Source organism: Mesitornis unicolor, unplaced genomic scaffold (assembly GCF_000695765.1).
Source record: "Mesitornis unicolor isolate BGI_N332 unplaced genomic scaffold, ASM69576v1 scaffold47089, whole genome shotgun sequence".
Classification (NCBI taxonomy): domain Eukaryota; kingdom Metazoa; phylum Chordata; class Aves; order Mesitornithiformes; family Mesitornithidae; genus Mesitornis; species Mesitornis unicolor.
Window position 1 is genome coordinate 1,568 of NW_010206096.1, and position 22,213 is coordinate 23,780.

At 47.0% G+C, this 22,213-nt stretch overlaps 1 protein-coding gene across 1 annotated transcript; it reads right to left on the minus strand.

Moving 5' to 3' along the window:
- Positions 1-4,614: 4,614 nt before the first annotated feature.
- Positions 4,615-21,673, minus strand: ARL3 (ADP-ribosylation factor-like 3). Its single transcript, XM_010191633.1, has 6 exons — positions 21,665-21,673; positions 21,278-21,421; positions 20,027-20,143; positions 15,441-15,491; positions 13,307-13,492; positions 4,615-4,784 (listed from the first exon to the last, which is right to left on the minus strand). The coding sequence occupies exons 1-6, from the start codon at positions 21,671-21,673 to the stop codon at positions 4,737-4,739; spliced, it is 555 nt and encodes a 184-aa protein (XP_010189935.1). The 3' UTR covers positions 4,615-4,736.
- Positions 21,674-22,213: the final 540 nt, after the last annotated feature.

Genomic DNA, 22,213 nt, shown 5'->3' on the forward strand with positions numbered 1-22,213 from the left:
GCGCCGGCCGGGGCGGGGGCCGCCGGGGCCGATACGTAACGTTGTGACAAGTCAAACAACTCTCGGGGTGTTCACTTGCCAGAGAAATATTTTTCACATCCAATCCATTAGGCAAAGAAGATGAAAAAGTATTTCCGACTTTGCTGAAAAAATATCAGGGCTCAGTAAAATGCGTGCCTTAAAAAAAAAAAAAAAGAGAAAAGAAATTAAGTGTGACCATCTATAATGTTTTTTTCCAGCGGCTCTGACAGCTTTCCAGGCATCCTGGCTGTGCAGGGAGGAAGCTGATGCTTTAAAGAGCTCTAACAGTTTGGCTTTTTGGCTCATCCTGGTGTTGCAGGAACAGTAACGAGTGAAATTAGTTGGAAAGAAACAACCCCAGAATTTGCTTCCCCCTCTAGACCCCCCCAAAACCCCACTTCACTGAACCAAACCCAAATAATCCCTGCTTTTCTTTTTCCCCTTCCCTTTTTCTGCCAGGGCAGTGGGGAATGCTTTTCATGACACATTTTTTAACGTATAAAATTATTTTCAAAACAAGAAGATCCTCCCAAAATGTGCCTCTCTTGCTGGCCAGCTTCTCTGATAGTTTTGGACAACCAAAACTCCGAAGGGAAAAGGCTCCTTCCAACAGCTCTGACCAACTCGAGTACAGTGACCGTCTCCGGTGGGGAGACAGAGGGGGCGGGGGGAGAAAAGACTGAGCGGCGGCGCCTTGGGAAGAGGCAGCGCTCGATGGACGGCTGGGAAATGACAAAGGATCACCCCAACATGAGTTGTCTTTCTACTAAATTTTAATTTATTTCTTTATTTTTTTTTGACAAAGACATCTAAGTTATACACTGAGTGACAACATGATCAGATATTGCAAATACCCCTTTTTGGTGAAATACAAAAAGGGAACATAAAAGAAAGAGCTTGTGTGGACCCGGCCGGCCCAGGCAACGCAACAGCCACCACCTTTAGCTTTTGCAGAAGAGCGAGCCCTGTGGGGCAGGGGCGAGTTGCAGCGGGCCGAGCTCACTGCAGTGCACGTAATTAAAAAGTCTGGTGATCAGTTACATTTTTGACAGAGAAAAAGGTCGTTAAATCGCAATAAGTGGTATCGATAGGGGAAAAAAATGGGAGAAGGTTGCATGAGGCTTTGCAAGCGTTCTCCGAGGGCAAGGAGCAGAACATTCCCCATCAGAGCTGCGGTTGGGGGCACGGCTGAGTCCCCACACCCAGCGCTGGTGGGGGGCTTGGACCCACGTTTCCTGATCTGCCCTTGGAGAACTTCACTTCCCCATCATCTGTCCCCTCCAGAGAACACCAAGGGGCAGGAGAGGCCTCCTTCATCTATCGCAGAGGTAAAACCCGATTCAATGATGTGGAAGTGACGGAAGACAAACACCGCCGGGGGGGGAAATGAACCCCTGTGACAAACTCCTGGAGGCCTGGGCTGGATCTGTCATGCCAAGCCTTTAAATCAGGGCCGGGTGTCCTCCTGCCAGAGGTGCTCTACTTCAGCCGCAAGGGAGGTGTTTAATGGGCTGTGCTATGCGGGAGGTCAGGAGAGAGGAACAAAACGGTCCCTCCTGGCCTCAAAAATCTATGAATCGCTGCGACGTGCGGCAAAGCTCCACCCATACCAATGAGACCGTTTCCTTACCCTGAATCTCACTTAAAGGAGGGCAAAACAGACAGAGCTGGAAGGACAAAGCCTCGCATATGCAATTTCCATAAACCAGACAGGAGCTGGGAGAGGGGTAGGGGTTTCGCTGAACGGCGGCAGGCGTTTTTGGCCGGCCCCAGCCATTTTACCAGTGGTATTTAGCCAGGTGCTGCCGAGAGAGGAGAGCCCTGCAGAGGGTACAGCAGATGTAAATACATTCACATCAGGAGCAGCAAGTGAACAGAACCTCAAATCCCTTTTACATTTTCACCAGGTGATCCACAGAGAGATGTCTACAGGGAGCAATCACAGCCATCACTGCAGGGCGATTACTGAAGTCACGGTCATTTCAACCCTCCACCTCCATCCTCCCAGCACAGCTCACTCTCTCATGATCCTCCTCTCTCACTACCTGGCGCAGGTAAACCAAATTAACCTCCTGGGTTACAGGTGAAGCTCTGGCTGGTCCAGGTGCACGCAACCAGTACGTGTGGCGACACACAAACACAACGAGTGAGCCAGCAGAAACATGCGGAGCCTGAGTTCAGTAGGGCAATTTTCCATTCCAAACTGGAGCGATATAAAAATGACTACATATTTACTTTATACACATTTACAAGTTTAACCAATGTGGGCTTAAAAACACAAATTACTCTCCCAGATGCTTTTTGGATGCAGAAAGCTAACTGTGGCACAGGCGGGGTGTCACTGGGTAAGTTTGGTATGAAAACAGGGAGCAGGGACTCCCTTGCAAGTGAGAAGGATCAACGTCCGAACCCCCAGGGGGACTTTGCTCTGTCCCACCTGGGCCAGCGGAGCAGGACCCAAGCATTTCACCCTGCACCCAGCATGCACTGGAAGACAAGCCAAAGCTCAGGAGTATCTGCCACAAAGCTCTGCCACTCAGCCAGCACAAAGCGTGCCTGCAAGAAAGGGCTGCAGTTCTTCACAGTGTAAATGCACTAACTGCAAAGAAAAGGTGATGCTGGGCTGCATTTCTCCTCCTCAGGCTGACCCAGGAACACGAGATCCTCAGATCCCTGGGGTTTCCACTAAACCATTGCAGCTGGGAGGCACTGAACGAGCTATGTTTAAATGAACAGCTCTCATCGTCTGACTGCTTACTCAACCCATGCAAAGCAGTAGCCGTGTCACTTTGTGTCATGAAGGATTGCTTAACAGCTCACTTGAGCCTGCTCTTTCCCCCTCCCAGCCATCCGGTTTTTAAAGCAAGGCTGTGCTACTCGGGCATGCGTGGCCTGCCTTGGTGCTGGAGACAGATGCGCACAGAGGGTGCTGACTCACGGACGCAGGCAGATTAAAGTTGGATTGCTGAAGCAGTTGCTGTCCCAGCTGTCCCTCTGCCCCCGGCCACAGCAAAGACAGCTGAACTACACGCTGATCAACCCCTGAACTGCTACTGTACATCCTGATGTATGAGGGGACCTGCAGTGAGCCCCAGATGACTTTAATCTGCCGGGCCGTAACACGTAGGCGGCCAGGGGCTGCTTCACGCACAGTGCAGATGTTTCTGCCATGAGGTGGAGACGTCCAGGGGAAGGGAGGAGCGAAGAGCTGGGAGCTCCAGGGGTGTCAGCCGTCTGCCTGGGTCCATGAGTCAACTCGCTGACGCGTGGTAAAGCCACATGCTTTAGGACACGCAGCTTTCCCTGCGCTGCCCGCCGGCCCGTCTCCGAGAGGTGGAAGGGGCAATGCAGTCCCCAGCCATTCTCTGGCCTTTCGCAGGCAGGCAGCAAACAAAGCTGGCAAGCAGGACAGTGGGATTATTTTACCATCTGTGCATTAGAAACTGGCCCAGGAGTCACCAAGCTCACTTCACGCAGGACATGGCTGCTTTGGCGTGCTAATGACTCCTGCTCACTGTCAGCTGGGGCCGGATTTGAGTCGGGGACAAGGAGGTGGAAAACACATTCTCTCTTCTATTTCAGCGACTGCATCCCTTTAGAGGAAAGCCAGTTCAGGGAAGAATGAATCCTCATTTTAAAGAGCGCTCCCCATCTGCTGTTCATCAGGCTCCTCACCCTGCACCAGGGCAATTCGCAGCTGGCACCAGGCTAGGGGACCTTGGGCCCTGGGCAGGCAGCGGCTGCAGGGCAGTCCCCAAGACTCCCGAAGGGTGAGGCAAGACCTGCTGAGGAATGGGGGCAGGAGAATGTATTTTGCATATTTCAAAAAGGAAACCTGGGACCTGGTATCTCATTCTAGAAAGTAATCATGGACTTAATTGCATTTTGCTGCAGAGTTGCCTTAACATCAAGGGAAAATCAACAGGGATTGTTCAACATCAAGACTAATCTCACATATGGAACTTACTGAACACAGGAACCACGTTTTTGCTGGCTCAAGGTGAAACGCTGGGCTAAATTCTCCTTCAGCTGCAAGAAAAGCCCTAGGCACGCTCATCCTGCATTATTCCAACAGTAAAGAGCTTCAATTATACACACGTCACCTTCTCTCCCTTCTACGGCTGTGTCGCAATGCAACAGTGCCTCATTATGATCAAACTCCTCTTTTATGGCTATAGGAATATGTGGAAGTCTTCTACCCTCATTACACAAACGACTCCTTAGCAGCTTTATTTTAAGAAACTACCCACAATTGGTAACACAACCGTATTTTATCTGTCACTGAGGGGAAGCCGTGACTGACACCTGAGCACGTCCCCAGCAACTGCAAGCTCGCATGTATAGGGCAGGTCCTATGCATCTAAGCAACTATATTAACTCACCACTCTTTCTGCTCCTCACTGCATCACAGTCTTGTTTCTGCTTTCAAACCTGCTTGCTAATCAGACATTTAGTACTATTTATGCATAGGGAGAAAATATGTAATTCCTTTATTGGGATAAAAAATGATACTAAAGAGCAAGTCAAGTTCCAAATCCAGCAGTAGGTTTTAACTGATGTTGTTCCCTTTTTTTTCCTCCTTTTTTTTTTTCCTCTTTTAACAGCTGTAGCTGTGCACAGATGGAAAAACATTTGGTCAGAAAGCAGCAAATTAGTGTTTTCAGGCTAGAATTCTGCTCCCACCGCTCCTCCATTTCCATGCAGCTCGGAATGCTTTATTTCTTCTTAGCGTTGACATTTTTGCACACCCAATTCATGCCGTCCTTCAGACAGAGAAAGGTAATGTTAGTCGAACGAAGGGAAAAGAAATCGCCCATAGCCACCCGACCGCCATTCTGCAAGCACCGTGTTCTGTCTCATCTTCCCCCTGCCCACCCTCTGCACCCAAAAACACCATGGGTAAAAACCCAAGTGCTTCATTGCTGGGTAGCCGTTGTCACACAGAGGTTATTAAATCTTTCATCTGACCATAAACACTGTCATCGTCTCATCGTGCCGCTACGCAAACATCCTTCGAGGAAGGATCACTCTGCAGTCAAGGTACAGCAGTGGCAGATGAAGGCTCAGTTCCAGGTTCAGCTACAGATGATTTGTGTAACCTCGGGCAAGTCATTTTGTCTTTGAGACCATGAATTTTAGCGGGCTGTTTGGTATACATTCAGCTCCGTATTAAGAATATGGCTCTTGATTCTCTGCTCAGCTGCAAGTCTTGAAATCCAGATCCATGAAAGCCACTGCAATAATCACATCTGGACCCTGTTCCTCAGAGCAAATGGGCCCTGAGGGGTCCTACAGGGGTTCAATGAGAACAGACGATACACTCTTTAGGGTATTTCCTCTAAAAATGTGTGTGAGACATCTCTGACCACTGCAAGCAGGATGGTAACACTTGTGCGGTGAGCTTATTGCTGAGACTCCACAAAGGGATAGACTACTGAAAGGCAAAGCAACATTTTGTCTGCTCCTGTCACTTATCTGTTGTGAGACACGCAGGACAGAGTGCAAGATGCACATTCTCGTCTTCGTGTCCCATCAAATCCATCCTCTACGCTGTCTATGAGGTATCTCAGCTGACAGGGAGGCTCAGGGCAGAAAGAAGGCAGGTAGGGTTTTGGGGATGAGAGGCGAGAGAGCACATCTTTGTACTTGGAAATTTGGCAAACATCACCTTGGAGTTCTAGAGGGAGGTTGTCACTGTATTATGTTTAGTGGTCATTTCTGGATCCTTATAATGGTAGTTAGACCCCAAGAAAGACTAGAGCCTTTGGGCCCGCATCATTGCTAGCCCCACGATAGCAGTGTTGCTGCCTTCCTACACCCTTGTCCCCAGACTGCCAAAAAGCTGCCAAGGGCCTCAGCTGCCCCAAGGACAGACAGCCACAAGCATAGCATGGCAGACCCCTGGGCGAGCTGAGACCCACTGCTATGCTCCCATGCTGCCCGCCATGAAGGTGGCGGCCACGTCAGAGGGGAGCTAAAGAGTTAAGAGAGGAGAGAGGGAGTCCTCAGGGCTTAATCAGAAGCAGAGAGGTTCTCACTTGAAAATACCAATTCACCTTGATAGCTGTGCTATGTGACACTTCTTATCTGAAGGGGAGCAGCAACTTCTGAAATCAGCCCTTGTTGCTGTGTTAAATAAAGAATAAGCGAGCTCAGCTTGTGCTGGGGTGCACATGAGGCCCTACACTAATAACACTTCTAACTCTAACCTTGGGAAGGGCTGCTGTCTCCAGTTTCATTTATTTATCTCCACAGCAGAGATCAGTGTAAAACAAATTGTCTGAAATCCTCAGAGCAAATGGGAAAAGACGAGAGCTAGATTCATTTTAAGGCCCAGTAGCTTTGTGTCTTCCCCTTTCAATAACACTGATAACCTAGGTGTAAAACATGTAATGCCTTAAGCAATCAATAGCGTGGTTTAAAGCTTATCACTTTAGAGAGAGCGGGAACGAACGATTCCCAGCATGAGGAATGCCAGGGCTTAACAATGGGGCTAGGAGGAGAGGTGTCAAGCCTTTGGCTTGATTGTGTGCTTTAGAAATCTGCATGATTACCCACAAAGAGCAAAAATAAATAAATAACTGAAAATGCTCCCACAACGATTTCAGCTTCCCCTGCCTCGGAAGCAATAATCACATTTGCACACATCATGGCATACAAGGCAAGCAGAGCTCCTCATTCATTTTGAATGTAGGTTTATTTGCTGAACCAGAACAGCTGAGACAGCTTAAAGTAATAAATATCAGCTGACACCCTCTGCTATTCAGCACAGTAATCCCAGAAACAATACATCACTGCAAAACAACAAACACGCATCCTATCTTCTACCTAATCTGACCACAACCTGAATTCACAGTGATTAAAACTCTGCCTGCTGCCATTCGGGAGCTCGGGCAGGGGAAAGGCAGACCGCTTCAGCACCAGCACGGCGAGGGTCATAAAGCAGAGTTTATGATGGGATTTACCATGGCTGGGAGCCTGGCTGCATCAAGCGTATAACGAGGGCAAAAGAATGACATAGCAAAATGCAAGAGGAAAGGTGAACTCCAAGCAGGCTTGAAATACGTAAGTAGGTCACTGAACTTTTAAAGTAGGAATAGATTTTAAAAACTCTCTTCTGGCGTGAGTTAATTGACAGGAAAAAATCACATCTAATTGTAAATATCTCCCTGCCTGACAGCGATAAAGGGAAAATGAACGTGCTCAGCTTTACGTGTGTTTTATCAGAGGTACATATGAGACACCTTCCTCATCTTCAGCCACACTGCAGCTACATCCATAGCTTCTGGTGCAACTTTCTCGGGGAGCGCGTGTTCTGCAGCATCCCCAGATGCTTTGGAGAATTGCAAATGCAATGGAAAGCAAAAGAAACTAAAAGGTACGTTTGCAGTTTCCCTACCTAAGGTTTAAAGCACGATGGAGGGTTGGTAAGAGAGAAATCCAGGAAAGCTGCTACAAACACAAAGAGCTGCTATGGGGAAGGCACACAGGAAGGAGGAAACGGTGCTTGAAAGAGTCAAGTCCACAAGGAGTCAACTGTTGTCATCTTTTGTCCCCACACACTCTGTTCCTCTATCTGCATGCTTAAAAGATGGCTCTGTGCAGAAAGTACAATCCCTACAGTAACATTCAGATCTTGATAGATGTCCTTGCACTGCTTTGTTGAGACACAGAGACGTTGGCAGGTACTCTGAGGATGGCGACGGATACAGTATTAGTATTCCAGCCTCAAGTCAACCCTGGGAAAACTTAGCCAGGGAAAGATTTCAGATCTTTCAGCTTTGCCTCTCTTAGCTCCTTAACAAGCAGCGAGTAAACTTTACCAAAGCAAAGAGAGAGAACTCCAGGGAAGAGCATAATGCTCCTCACAGAGAAACGCTGCTTGGCACAACCCCGCCTTGCTGCAGTCACATCTGCTGTTGCGCCAAGGGAGTTGTACTCCAACGCCCTTTGGGAAAGGACTGGTAGAGCCTTCCCTGGGAGAAATAAAAAGTCCTGCTTGAGATTAGCCCACTGCTTACTTATTCTCCGCATTATCAGCTTTGCTGCTATGGGAGTGAAGTAATCTGACTTCAAACACGGTGAACAAGTCCTTTCCACCCCATAAAAAGCCTCCCGATTTCTGCTCCCCTGCAAGTCAGGGATCAGGCAAGGCCACAAACTTGTGACCCCTAACGTGACCTTAAGGACAGCAAAGCTTAATCCTTTCATGTAATCCTCTGTCTGCCATAACAAATTGGGTCAGGCAAGTGCAAAATTCTCCATCTCTAGCATTTTTAGTATGCGTTATTTTAACCGTCACTTTCTTCTCCCTCTGCACAGCTAGGACTGTGCCTTCATTATCTGTCATTTCTTTGCACCTCCAGCCATCATACAGGCTGGCTTTTACAGGCTCCCACAAGTACATTACCCATTGTTTTTTGCCTCAGTGCAAGCTTCTTTTGTCCTCTGAGACCTTGCATCCCTGATGCAGCATTGCAGACTCCCTCTTTACCCTGCTTAAAAAGCACAAGACTTTGCCCTGTAATCTGGAAGCGTGGTTGCTTTTCCTCAACAGGCAGGAGCTCTGCCTGCCCTGGGAGTGCCGCAGTCATCGAAATTGTTTTTAAATCCCATTTACAAGTAGCCCCAGAACCTCATTAAGATGTGGAAGATCCCCATCTAGCCTGGCCTGGCCAAGACATCTCTAGGACAAAACCTAGCTGTGAGGATACCATGTTGCCGGGGGGTCCTGTTCTGAATCTTGTCCTTAAGAAAGTGCTGAATTGCAGCATCAGTGAAACTCAGGTCTTGAGCTTCCTTCTCAACTGGGTCGAAACTGCCAGGGAGGAGACGGCGGCTCAGCCCTTCCCGTAGTCCTTTGGGCCAGATCAGTGCTGGCATAAAAGAAGTTTAGTGGCTACTCAGTTCCATGGCTTTTAATGGTCTCCAGGGGACCATACTGCTTGGGAGACTCCAGGCAAAACATGCTGTTGCATGGTTCTGGACGACAATTCCTTGGGGCAGGCAGAGCTCTGCTGCCTCGACTGGAGATTCTTGCTTCACACGAGAAACAAGCTGCCGAGCATGGACCGGTCCAAAGCCTTGAGTCATGTTTAGTACACACCCTGGCTCCTAACTGAGACCTCCAGCAAGAGGGCAGGCTGCAAAGCAGAGGAGTCCTGCCTGCTTTCACCCCACCACAGCCGCCCAGGGTGGACTGTACAGAGTTTTTGCATGCCAAGAACTGCAACTGAAGATCTGTTCACAAAACACAACCCCAAGAGAACCTACACAGCACCACAGAGCCGTTGTGAGGCAACAGTTCCCCTATGTTGATCACCTCCCTTGCTTGCTGTACCCTGTGCAAGGGTCTCTCTGTAAGCTGGTGCAGGACTCTGCTCCAAAGGCAGAGCCCAAATAGCTGTGGCAGGAGAAAAAACTTTCCTGCTTTCCTAATTAGGGCTGAAGGATAAAATCAGACCCAGGCAGACATTTTGTTTGAAAAAGCCTCTAAGCATGAGGGATGCCACTCCCCCCTCAACGGCACTGAGAAGGCCGATTAACAAGACAAGTGCTGCCCGTGGTTACAATCAGGAGGTAATGAAGTCTTCAGCTGGCATAACAGGGGCCACCAGCTGCCTTCCAGAGGACACATGGTGTTTCCAGTTAACCCAGCCACCTCTCTTCTGAGCCTGCCCAGGACATTGCTGGGGCCCTTTTCCAGAGTCCCCAATGGTTAATTTTAAAAGAGAAGATGACAATATGGATTCCCTCCTTAATTAACAGTTTTATTAAATAACCCATTTCAAATAATAGTTAAAATCTCTAAATTTATATCATTCTATTAACCATAATCTAATCTCATTAACCTTGAAATCCCCAGTCTTAACTACCCAATTCTATACACTATGGTGCTAGCAGCTAAACTAATTAAATGACCTTCAAACTATTTCTCCTTCATGTATTGGCATTATTTATCTTTGCTCATTGCTCTTCCTTCAAGCTATCACAAAAATCTTCCCCTATGAACTCTGTTCCTGCATATGCTCAGCACTAGATATGCCACCAGTCTTCCTTGCAAAATCCGTCAGCGCCGTCTCCAATTTTACTCCAGCTAATATATTCCATCAGCAGCGACGGTTAGCGTGCTCGCTCCTTGGCTTTCATTCTGAATACCTGATGCTTCCACATCTCCATTTATTTTGCTGTCACTCATTGTCATTTCTCAAAGAAGTCCTTAAAGCAGTGACCTGCAATTTAGCTACATGGAGAGCTCCCATTCAGAGCCACTGGTAGAGATACTGTGTACCACAATCCTCAAAACCATCTTAATCTCGTTCTTTAAACAAGTTCTTCTTGGATTCCCCTAAATTTTGAGCATGTTGACCTATCCTTAGAGTCCCAGGACTGAAGACGCTGTTTCTTCCTGTGCTGATCCAGGTTTACTTTAAAAGCCATCTCCCAAATCTTTTTGTTCAATGAATTTCCAAGGAAAGGGAGAGCCTGGCATTCTTGCTGTCTGATTTGACAGGGCTGGAGTTATGGCAGAAGAGAAATGTAGGGGCTCTTTTCCTATAAGCTTTAGAGAGTCTGCGACTTCCCTGACCTTTCTGCAATAATCATGTATGGAGTAAGATGCACTATTTAGGACAATGAGACTGCGGACAACAAAGCGGGACATTATCTGGCCTGCATCTAAATTAATTTGTTTAGATAAGCACAATGAAAAAAATACATAGGCCTGCAAATACTTTTATTTAGCTCTTGTCTTCTGTTTTCCAGAAGTGAATGCAGAAGCAGATTTCATTTCCCCGGTAGAGGGTACTGAGCTCCATATTTTACTCTATTGAGCACTGTACTTCCAGGAGAAGGCACAGTAAGAAGGCACCATCAATGAAGAAGTGTGCAGCTCACTTCAGAGAGCCCACAGATCAGCTTGAGAAGGAGGCATTTTTCAAAACTCACAGAGTGCCACTTTCTGTCATTTTGTTCTTCCACATCCAACACACGTCCCTGAATTTCACCTGCCATTTTCCTGCCCCTTCACAGCTGGAGAGCTCACCTGGACTTCCATAAACTACAGGACGGCCTGGAGGAAGGAAGGAGGTGACTTGTGCCCACCTGCAACCCTGTGAACTGCAACCTCACTTTCTTGAGCACATTTCTTTGGACATGAATATACTCTGCTGTTGTGGAATGCATTTTCCTCTACCACCACCACTTCAAAATAAGGATTAGAGTTGAAGCTTTTTACAAGATTGGCTGCAACACAGCTGAATTTGTATCTTAGCTAACTAAATAAAGAGGACATCATCTACTACGGTTAGGCTAAGAACTTTAAATCAGAAGAACTGCTGTACCAGGTCAGACCAATGGTCCATCCAGGCCAGCATCCCCTTTCTGGATGCCAAGGAAAAGAACACGTAGGAACAGGATCTCCCTTGCTCTGGTCTTCCCTCCCAGTCCATGGCCCAAAGCTGCTCCTCATTCAAAAGCTCCCTCCAGATCTTAGTGGCCAGTGATTGCCTGTGGATCTCTTCTTCAGAAATTCACTTAGGATTTTTCTGAACCAACTGATACCTTTGGTCTCCACAACATCCTGTGCCAATGAGATCCACAGTTTAACTATGCAACCCATGAAGAAGCACTTATTTTAATTTCTTTTAAACTGTTGTCTGATTATTTCATTAGGAATGCCCTTCTTCTAGCAATGTGAAAAATAGCATATGGTCTGTCTGACATTTTTATACCTTATTTTATAAATCCTAAAGATGTTCCCATTCTCTGTCCTCTCTCTTACAACTGCAAAGTGTAATTTATTTATTAACCCTGCTACTGATTATTCTCGACAGAGGGTTCTCAAATATGTTCTAATCCTGACCAGATATATGGACAATATTTTTTTCTGATGAGGGTTGTTAAGTGGTAGAAGAAGTTACCTAGAGAGACAGTGGAATGTCCATGCCTGGAGACATTTATAACTTGATTGGACAAGGTCCTCAGCAACCTCCTCAAGACTCACAGTTATCCCTGCTTTAAACATGAGGCTGGTCTAAAGATCTCCTGAAGACCCTTCAATCTGTTTGTTTTTTTGTTGGCCTCTATGATTCCACTACTACTAAAATCTTTTTTAATGGGGCAGAGGCAGAAATTAACGTCATGTTCAAGGTGTGGGCCCACCATGTAGCACTTTATAGTGCTACAAAAGAAATGTTTTCTCGGATGTTTCTTGTATGCTTGCTTTCTCTAACATTTAATTTTCCTCTTTGGCCTTTGAAGAGCACTAAGCTGCTGTTCCCAACGATCTGCTCGGAGTAACGGCAGTTAATTTTGAGTCTATCATTGTATATGTATAGTTAGGACTGTTGTTCCTCATCTGCATTATTTTGCACTTGTCAACACTGAATTTCATCTGCCATTTCACTGCCCACTCGGTATTGCGGGCTTCTTCTGCAATTCTTCATACTCAGCTTGAGATCTGACTATCCTGAACAGCTTTGGAGCATCTGCAAATAAGGTTTTACTGAATCTGCAATGAAGATAAATGTCTTCACCATTCTGTTTCTTTAAATACCAGTGAAGGGAGCACTCCTGACTGCTCCGATTGCTAGCACTGCAAATATTTCATTAATTCAGGAAAGCCTAAGAGTGAAATAAACAAACCTAGGTCCCATTTACATTACAAAGAGCTACTATACTGCAGGAACTGGCTACAGCACAGGAGCACAAGACACAGCTATTACAGTTCAGCACAGGAACACAGCTCAGCCCCCTCAGCGGGTTTTTGCTGCCCCACGTGCTGCCATTAGAAGTGGTCTTTGCCCCATGTGCAACTCCTGTGCTTCTTTGGATCAGAAAAATTGATCGGTTTCTCTCTGGCTCCTGGGTTGAGCAAAACGCCAAACGACATTAGCAGCAAAGGTAAATCAGATTTCTAAAGTGCACGCTTGTAACAGTCAAAGGGGTTAATAGTAAAAGACGATTTGTTTTGTGAAAATGATTAACCTGACAGCAGTCTCTTTAAAATAAATCAATGTCTTCATTTGTTCCTGCCAAGGGGTCCTGGGTGGGGAGGCGATCGCTCTCTCCTTTCCCAGGGATGAAGAGATTCCAAGGGCCCACAGCTCCCCCTTCCCTTTGCACAGGCGCCAAGACACATGCCCACCACGTTCTGCGCTCCAAGGGTTCTGCTGCGCTGACCCTACTTTGGGAGGCAGCCAGTCCAGCCTCACCCTGCAGATCAACAGACAACAACCTCTTACAGATGGCCTGCTGGCACAGCAAGCCTTCTCCAGAGCCTCACCTGTACACCCTCTCCTGAAAGAGCTGAACAAGACTGGATCTGCCAGACTCTGTCCCGGATTGTGTGTAGGTTCAGTCCCTCGGCAATCTCCGAAGCTGGGGCAGCCGTCAGCAAATCCTGCTTGTTAGCGAATATGAGCACGGGGACTCCACTAAGCTTTTCTTCATCCAAAAGCTCAGCCAGCTCCTATATCATTTACAAGGGAGTGGGGGTGGGGGGGGGAAGATGGAGAGAGGGAAGGGAAGAAAACCTTCAACCACCAGTGGTTGTCTCTAATTAGAAATATATTTAGGGCAAATGCTGGAAGAGTGTGTTCCAGTGAAACCTAGATCTTATTATAAGAGAGCAAAAATGTATACAATCATCTCTGCCCAAGGTTCAAAAGCTATTTTTTCCAATTACAGGTTACAAAAAATTTCATCTCAGTCTGAAATTAGCAGTTTCTTTAAAGGCTACAACTCTGTGTTTTACCAGTCCCTACTCCCAGGAGACCAAAATTGATGAAACAGCAAAAAACCCCATGTAAATTGGCAGTAGGAGGAATCTGTCTCAAATTATTGCCTGACTGGCATTTGTACCTGAGCAGCCGTTGACACCAGCCCTAGTACCATTGCTAATAATGAGTCTCAGGGTTTTGTTCTAAGTCTTATATGCTGCAATTTGAGCAGGAGATGACTTTTTTTTTCCTCCAGAAATGGAAATCTCCCTCCCACAATAAAGTGCTGATGCTTTTGAAGGCATTGGCTAGCTGAAGACAAGGCTAGATCAGATTTCCATAAACATAGCACACATTGGGTGGCATTCTGAGAAATGGGTTTGTTCATTCAAAACCGGGTGACTCAAATTGATTCTTTTAAAAGCTCAAATCTGAATCTGCAATGGATCAACGGTGGCTGAAACACTTCATGTCTAGGGTTGTGCAATGGCCTCAAGTGAAACAAGTAGTCTCAAGTCGCTTCCCTATGTGAACATATGACAAACCCAGCAGAACTTGAACCTGCAGGGACTGCTGGCCTTGCAGATAGATGAGTACATGAGATTTTTGTGGGCTCCTTATTTAGCTGGAAAGGTCTCATGCTCTCAGATACTCTCCTAACATCTTTCATCCACTGGCTAGAAACTTTTGGACTAAATGAGTGCAGTCAGGGAGATGCTAAACTGCAACGGAAATCTGACTCCATCCCCCCAAAAGCAATGTTTGGTTTGGAAACCAGGACGAAAGAATGGAGTTATAAACAGAGTTGGCTGGGAATTTTTCAACAAAATAGGTCTTTCATCTGACATGGCTGATTTATTGAAACCAAAAGTGTTTGCGGAAATACGAGGGGTCTAGGCTGTCTCCGCCTGACTCAGGCAAGTGCTCTAACTTTCTGCTTCTTCTCCCTCTCTTTTGCCCAATGAATATTTAATTACTGATATAAAATGAAATAGCCCAAACAGGAGGAAGGTTCCCCCTACCCCTAGGAACAACCAACAGTTCTGCTGTTAGGGTGTGTCCATAATATTTGAGAGGAGAAAGATCAAGTGCATCCTTCAAATCAGGCAGAATGGAGAGTTTTCAACTAAATCTGCCATTTCTTGGGGGTAAATTTGTTCCTAGCTATTCTGGGACACTGTCACTTTCTTAATTTTACAGAAGAAAGTTCAAAAGTCCTATTTTTGTTCCATCCTAAAACACAAAATGTTACAAAACATCAAAACTTTGCAAAACAGAAATCTTCTTTTCCGGCCAGTCCTAGTTACAAAGTTCTTAGTTTTTTTTTCAATTACATCCAAAAGACAATCAAGTCAATATGATTTCCATTTCAACTTTGTAAATAAGAAAACTGGATTCCTCAGGGTCTTGGTTTGGCAAGGTTTAAAGAACTTAGAGAAGTTTTTGCTTTCAGTATTAGGCTCCATTTGCTATTATTGTATAACTTTAATGAAAACCGTTCTATTTAAACGGAATTAGGCTACCTATTTTCCTTGTTTCACATCTACCAAAATAATCTGCATTGATGTTGAAAGGGAAGTCTCTCTTGAAATGCAAATTTCCCTCATGAACAACAAAAACATCTTCCTAACTTTTGTTAGCAAGGGGCACTCAGAAGCACTGAGTTACTTCAAAGGAAGCTGGGCATAAGTAACTTACCTGACCCGTTTCTTCAAATCGCTTCCTATCGGCACTGTCAATGACATAGATCTGGAACAGAAATGAGAGGAAAAGTTACTCTTCCCAGAAGACACTCTTCCACAGTATCATGTGCTTAAGTAAGCTGAGCCTAATAATTATGCTTTTGGGCACAAAGGTCCCCAGTATTATTTATAGCAAATGCTGACAAAGTTCATGATGTTCTGAAAGGAGAGGAACTACCTCCTCTAAAGCTGGAGGGGTGGACAGCCATATGGTAGGATTGGAAAGGAGCTGGGGGCAGTACTGAAGATGCTCTCACCACCTCCACAGCATCTATTATCTGAAAAGGACAGCAGACTGCCCGGTATCTTTTCAAATGACTGGCCTACAAGCTGAAGCGGAGCACAGGAGGGCAAAACCTGGGGAAGCCAGATATGGTCTTTCACCCTAGCAAACAGCGTATGAGCACCGTGCTGCTGTGACTATGCCATGCTGCCCTCTAGCACGAGGCATCACCTCCTCAATAAGCCACCAAGGCACACAACGGCACTCGGGGGACAGATGAATATATTGGGGACATTGAGTTCCTCTCCCTCAGGCAACCCTACTGCAACCTCTCGGAGCAGATGGTTGGGGAGGAGGGCTAGATCCAGCCTGCAAGATTCCATCTCCAGCTGCCAGCTTGTCCACCAGTATGATGGAGAAGACAGGCAGCAGCTGGCTCACAAAGCTGACACCAGAGTCCTGCCACCGTCTCAGGGCTGTGCACCACATCTCATGGTCCACAAGGGGGTCCCAATCACACACCCGCCCCCTGGTATGGAGAAGGGTAGATTCCCTGGCCTGCAGGCTCCCTGCCTTGGGAGGGCATCTCAACCTTCTCGAAGCAGCATGGCGCAAGCCAATTTCTTTCTATAAACGCAAACAAGCCTTCTCATTGAAGGCAGCTCTAGGTCTTCATAGGCTAAAAGGCTCCTCAAATGTCCCCCCAAATATGTAATTAGTAAGACCACTCATCCTCCTTCCCCCTTGCAACATTACTGCTGTTCAGAGTGCACAGGTATCAAAGCTTCATTGAAAGAAACAGGTAACCTCAGTATAATGCTCAGGCAGGAATAGCCTGGCATCCCTTTTTCATTACTAGGTGTGGGAAGGTTTTTGAAGGAGAAGGGCACTTGGACAACAGACAGGGACAGGACTGGTGACAAACAGTGAGCATTTTGCTTCCAGTCTCTGCCATTCCCCATCAGTGGTGATTGAAGCTGTTAGCATGTCATCTGCTTGCTCTTTGGTGGCTTACAAGGAGCAAGTGTCAGCCTGGTTTTCAGGGAATAGATGAGCACAGCACCCCGCCATCAAGATAAATGGCATCCTTGCAGGCAGTCTCACCATAAGACTCCATGCTTCCAGGATAATTTCAACCAAATAGTAGGGGAAGGGCAGATCTTTAGCAGCAATATCTATTAAACTGTAGGCACTTCCTTAATGAGCAGTGTTAGAGTTGTTTGAAATGGGACCAAACACGCAGCAGGAGAATCTGTATGCCAGGCCTGAAGAGGTAACCCAGCAACCTCACAGTCCTCTCTGCTGATCACTCGGGGTCTGTGGTCCTCCCAGGGCCAGGCTGATGCACACTGACAGAGGCTGGGGGACATGTGGCAGAGCTGGACGCAGCTGCGTGGGGATGCATCAGCAGCGCACACACTTGATGCCACGTGATAGGGAAAGGCCCATGGGCACAGCGTGACACACAGCCTCTCCCCGCAATGTGATCCCAGGCACGTGCACCAATACCGTATCAGCTATACCCGTCCTCTGCCACTCCCAAGCATCCACCCCTGTGCATCCCATTGGGGGTAGGAACCACAGATCAAAAGAAAGGAAGAAGCTGCGGGGCTGGCACTTGTGCTCTGGGGTGAAACTGGACCGTCATCTCTCCTCTTTGAGGCATCAAGGGAAGCTTAGCAACACATGGCTGCAGTAGTCAAGTTCTACTTCTCAACTGAGAGGTGGCACCTCTCATACGATGGTGCTTCTCTAACGGACAATGAAATGCTCAGTGTCCCGAGCAGATAGGTTTCCTCCTGCACTGCTCCATTCCTTGCTAGGGAGCTATTTTGCAAGATGAGAATTGGAGACACCACCACTCAGGGCAAAAGCCACAAAAGCACAGCACAGAGAAGGTGAAGTATGTGCAGAGTGCCTACTTCCAAACCAGAAAGCACTGTGCCAAAGAGCTGCAGGTGCATGTCTGAATATGCAATCAGTCAGATATCCACACCTTATTTGCCTGGGTTAAGCTTCCAAATATCACAGGTGTGTGATGCAAGACCAAGCTCTCATTGAAAGGCACCTGCATGGATTTGAATTTGCAATCACTTCCTGCTTTTTAATACCCTTTAGAGGGTCTTTTCTGCTTTATGCAATACAGTTTAGGAAAAGACAGAAGCAGGGGGTCCTGGAAACTGTAACATATCTCATCTCCACCTTCCTTCTATGGCCAGGGCCACACAAGAGCTTGTTTCTGGCCGTGGTGCTCAGTAGCACAGTCTGCCAGTTTGAACTGCTATTGAGTACACCATGTTGGAGAAAAGGAGCTGGAGAAAGAAATTCCCGTAAAGCTGAGTGCTTCCTTTGAGCAACAGGAAAAAGCAAAACCTGGAATAAGTGGGTTGGGCAGAAACTGCAAGTGCTGGGACTGGATAAAGAAATAACGTGAGGGATAAGTTGGCTGAGTCTACAGAGGCACAACCTGCACCACGTTTGTCAGAGAGTAAAATTAGTGGCTAAAATGGGAGTGAGGGCTGGCAGAAGAGAGAGTCATCAGCATATACCTGATTCCAGTTTTGGTGCGTATAGACATAGCAAAGCACTGCAGCAACATGCCAACAGCTCCCAGTCTGGGACTGGGTGTCAGCATGGAGAGTAGGCAGGGGAGCTCAGGTCCACGTGCACACCAGTTATCCCCTCTGAATTCACACCACCACTTCCCCTGGACTGATTCTGCTTTATCTATCCATTTTCTTTCATTTGAAAATAAAGGTTTTCTCTGTACATTGCTTTAACTGGGGTGGGAGGAGGGCAGGGAAAACAACTGCTTTCATCAACTTCAGTCTTCAAATTCACCTTTATTTCTGCACCTCCCATGCAGCACAGACTGGGGAGGGGAGCCTACAAGCCAGTGTAGCTCATTGCCTTTGCCAGCAGAGTCTTCCAATAAACTGTTCTGCAGTTGTAAAGTCTCTGCAGCCCAAGCACCTTCCATAGCAAGCAAAGATTCCCCAGCTGCTGCTATGCAACGTTGACTTTGATCTGTACAACTACTGCCTCCCCACCACACACAGCTGCAGAGCTTGGGCTCAATGAGCAGAGTCACCTCACAGCCATGCCATGGCCCCTTCTCGATGGCCACAGGAGGGCAAGCTAAGTGTGTCCAGCTGGCTTCTCAAACCCAGATCTGTCCCCTAGGAAGATCTAACCATTGCTCTTTGCAAAAACAACCAACCAGGCTTATGCTGTGGTGGCTGCCCTTAAACATCAGATTCCAAATTAAGTTTTAAAACCAGGGATCTGCAAAAGAGATCAGTGAGGATTTAGTAGTCCCATTTAAATAACAGCTTCATTTGGACAATGCTTCAGGACCCTAACATGAGCCTCGGAGTATCAAGTCCTCTTCCTAGTTGCACTGATGGGTCTGTGGAAGTGCAACTGAAGCTCCTGACACATCAGTCAGTATGCGTGTGTGACAGGAGGGAGGAAGGGCATCTTTCCGAAAGAGCTTCCCACTTTGCCATGGGAGCCCTGCAGACCTTGCCTTGAATAGCCTTTTCTTTGCTCCCAAAGGCAACATTGCTTAGGGTGGGGAAAGGCTTGGAGCCCCCAGTTTGCCTTCATCATGGCACACATGGCTGCATGTTAGAGATGATCGTTGAAACTAGTCAGGACAGCAATTGGAGGGTCCCAGAACGACGTGCTCTAGCATTGAAACACAAAGGTTCTACACTGTAAATATAACTGTAGTGGTCGCTAGCTAATTGTAAGGTAATTACAGCTAAGATGTCAAAAATATTAAAGGACAGACTTATGATTAAAGGAGCAAAGGAAAAGACAAGAGGTCTCTCTGTGTCCCTCAGCCAGAAGCTTTCCTATCTGATGGCAGACGTATCATTTAATTCTGTTGTGCCTCAGTTTCTCCAGTGAGAAAACAAAGGCACCATGCTGACCTACCTCTGTACATGAGGCCTAAGTCACTAATGCCCATAACAAGCCTTCAGAGTCTCCAGTGAAAGGAGCTATAGATGGGTAAACTAAAAGTTATTAATGTTCTTTCACTTGAAGGAGGCTGAGATGCGAGGAAAGGAACTGGCTATAACCTACACCATCCTGTGAAAGTGAAAACATACAACTGAATGATTTCTCCAAACATCACTGTATTTTTCTTACTGCACCCAACCAATCTTGCCATTTCACTCAGAATAACTCCTGTTACAATGGCAATGGTGTTGCTGAGGACTGGGACATTACATTACTTGTTCCTGAATTTCTGGCTGAGACCTTGGAAAGCCATTGCATGAACACAGCATTCAACCACAGCCAATACTCACAAGGATATCAGTGTTTTCAAAATAGTTCCTCCAGTATGGCCTGATCTTCCTCTGTCCGCCTATATCCCATACGTTCAGCTTGAAGCCTTGAGACTGTACACTTTTGATGTTAAAGCCCTGGAAAGAGCAGAAACAAAGCCACATAGAGCATAAACCTGAATGGCTGGAGCACATTCGTATGCAGACATTAACACCTTATATATCTCATGCCTGCAACATGCAGTGAGATGCAGGACAGCGACAAAGATGGATCGGCTGTGGGAGAGGCACTGGCAAAAGCAAACACAGTCACCAAACCATGAGCTTGCCAGTGTTGTTGGGTCAAGGGTTGATACTGTCATGGCTACGGAGACATATGATGCAGTTAGTGCCTGGAGAGGGCTCAGTAGGGTGGGTGCAGGAAGAGGTGGGAGAGCTGCAGATAAGGAAAAAACAAGGGCACTGTGAGAAGCAGGACTGAGCTTGTGAAAGCTGAGTAGAGAGTCCCAGCTAACACGAAGCCAGAGGTCTCAGCTCAATTCGACACAACACAGCTAATGCTGGGCTTAAAAGAGCAACAGCTGCACGTCTGAAGGGTCCATTTCATCAATTAGAACACCAATTGAAAGGGCATTCAAGTAGAAAAACAGGATGTGGCGTGGGCTGGCAACGTGCTGCCACACCACCCAGGGGACTGGGGCTTGGAATTGGGGTGTTGGGGCTGAGAGCTCTGGAAGGCAGCTACAGGGTGGGGGAAAGCATCTCCTATAGCTCTCTAGCAACCTCCTCTGGTCAACACAGGAGCAATGCTGCAGTGCTACAGATGGGAGACATCTCTCTCTCCACAACCCCAAGGCTCAAAGGGGGATCAGAGGGGGAGTGCTAGAATATGCAGAACCCTTGGAGTTGGCTGGGGAAAGATGCAAGAAGACAGGGGCTTGCCCAATGCTGCAGCATCTCCTGTGTATGTCCCCTGTTTGGCAAGGACAACAGGAAAAAAGTCTCATCCATGCAACCTTAGCATGACCCAAAAGCTTTCTGCAGAACTCTATGGCACTCATCTACCTTTTGCACTACCTGACAGATCTGGCCTGAAGCTCTCTGGCTCCTTCAGGGAGCCTCCTCTGATGCAGAAAACACACAAACCTAGTGGTGCACCAGGCTCCAGTTGCTCCCCCTTTTACTGAAATACTCTGCTGAATCATTAGTGCTTTGTATAATAAGGCAGGTGGGATCACAAGAACTGCCTTGGGCAGGGAAAGGTCTCCTCACCTGTGTTGGCGTGATGTGGCTGATGTCCTCAGATGCCAGCTGCTTCAGGAGTGTGGTCTTGCCTGCATTATCCAGTCCCAAGAGGAGGATTCTCACCTCCTGGTCTGGGGCACTTTTCAGTTTACGCAGGATTGACAGTAAACCCTAAATCCGCAAGAGAGATCGTAGCTGTTATTTACCCCTGACTCTCTCCCCCCACCATGCCATGCCCTCCTTGTGTAAAATGGTTGCTGTATGGCGGTGGATCCCAGAACACGTTAACCCATTCCTGCAGCTCCTATTCCCATTTCCTTTTCCACTCCTCCCCGTCGCATCTATTTCCCTACATCTTGGAGAGTATTGACGAGGTCTCAGACAGCACAAATGTCACTCAGCGGGGTGTACCACTGACTGCATTGCTTTTGTCGCACAGCTGTTTGGCACTCCTGGTGCCAGGAAGACAGTGCCTACAGATATCATGTGTAGGAGCTGCAAACCAAGTCCTTGTGAGCTCTTCATTATCTTTATCAGAGAGAAAACCCCATTAATTTAATCTCCCTCCTAGTTAACTGCAGGTTACTGTGTACCTGACATCAGTTCTTTTCATAGTAACTCCCTGATCATCACAAACCCTGTTTATCTGTCTAAAACACGCTGGACCCATGGGGCACGTGCAGTTCTGATTCTCAGGATGTAGCACTTAACAACTATCTCAGATCACCACACATCCTCGCTAAGAAAAGCACAGTGGATTTCAGTCATTAGCCAGGCTCAGCTCTCTGAGCTGACAGTATCACTCAGGATTAGGAAACAGAATATGCAGGTCAGCTCATTTACAACCGTGCACGTTACAGCAGCACACCCAAGCTTTTGTCAGTGCCACCGCTCAGAGACCTGCACCTTTCTAAAACGGCTGGAAAAATAATCCAGATCCTGGCATGTAACTGAGACACGCAA

What these genes read in the sequence shown, in the direction of transcription:
- ARL3 (XM_010191633.1), bottom strand. An exon ending in GCCACATCACGCCAACACAG is followed by an intron (nt 20,144 to 21,277) that starts GTGAGGAGACCT and finishes TGCTCTTTCCAG; the next exon opens with GGCTTTAACATCAAAAGTGT. An exon ending in GATTTGAAGAAACGGGTCAG is followed by an intron (nt 13,493 to 15,440) that starts GTAAGTTACTTA and finishes TAAATGATATAG; the next exon opens with GAGCTGGCTGAGCTTTTGGA.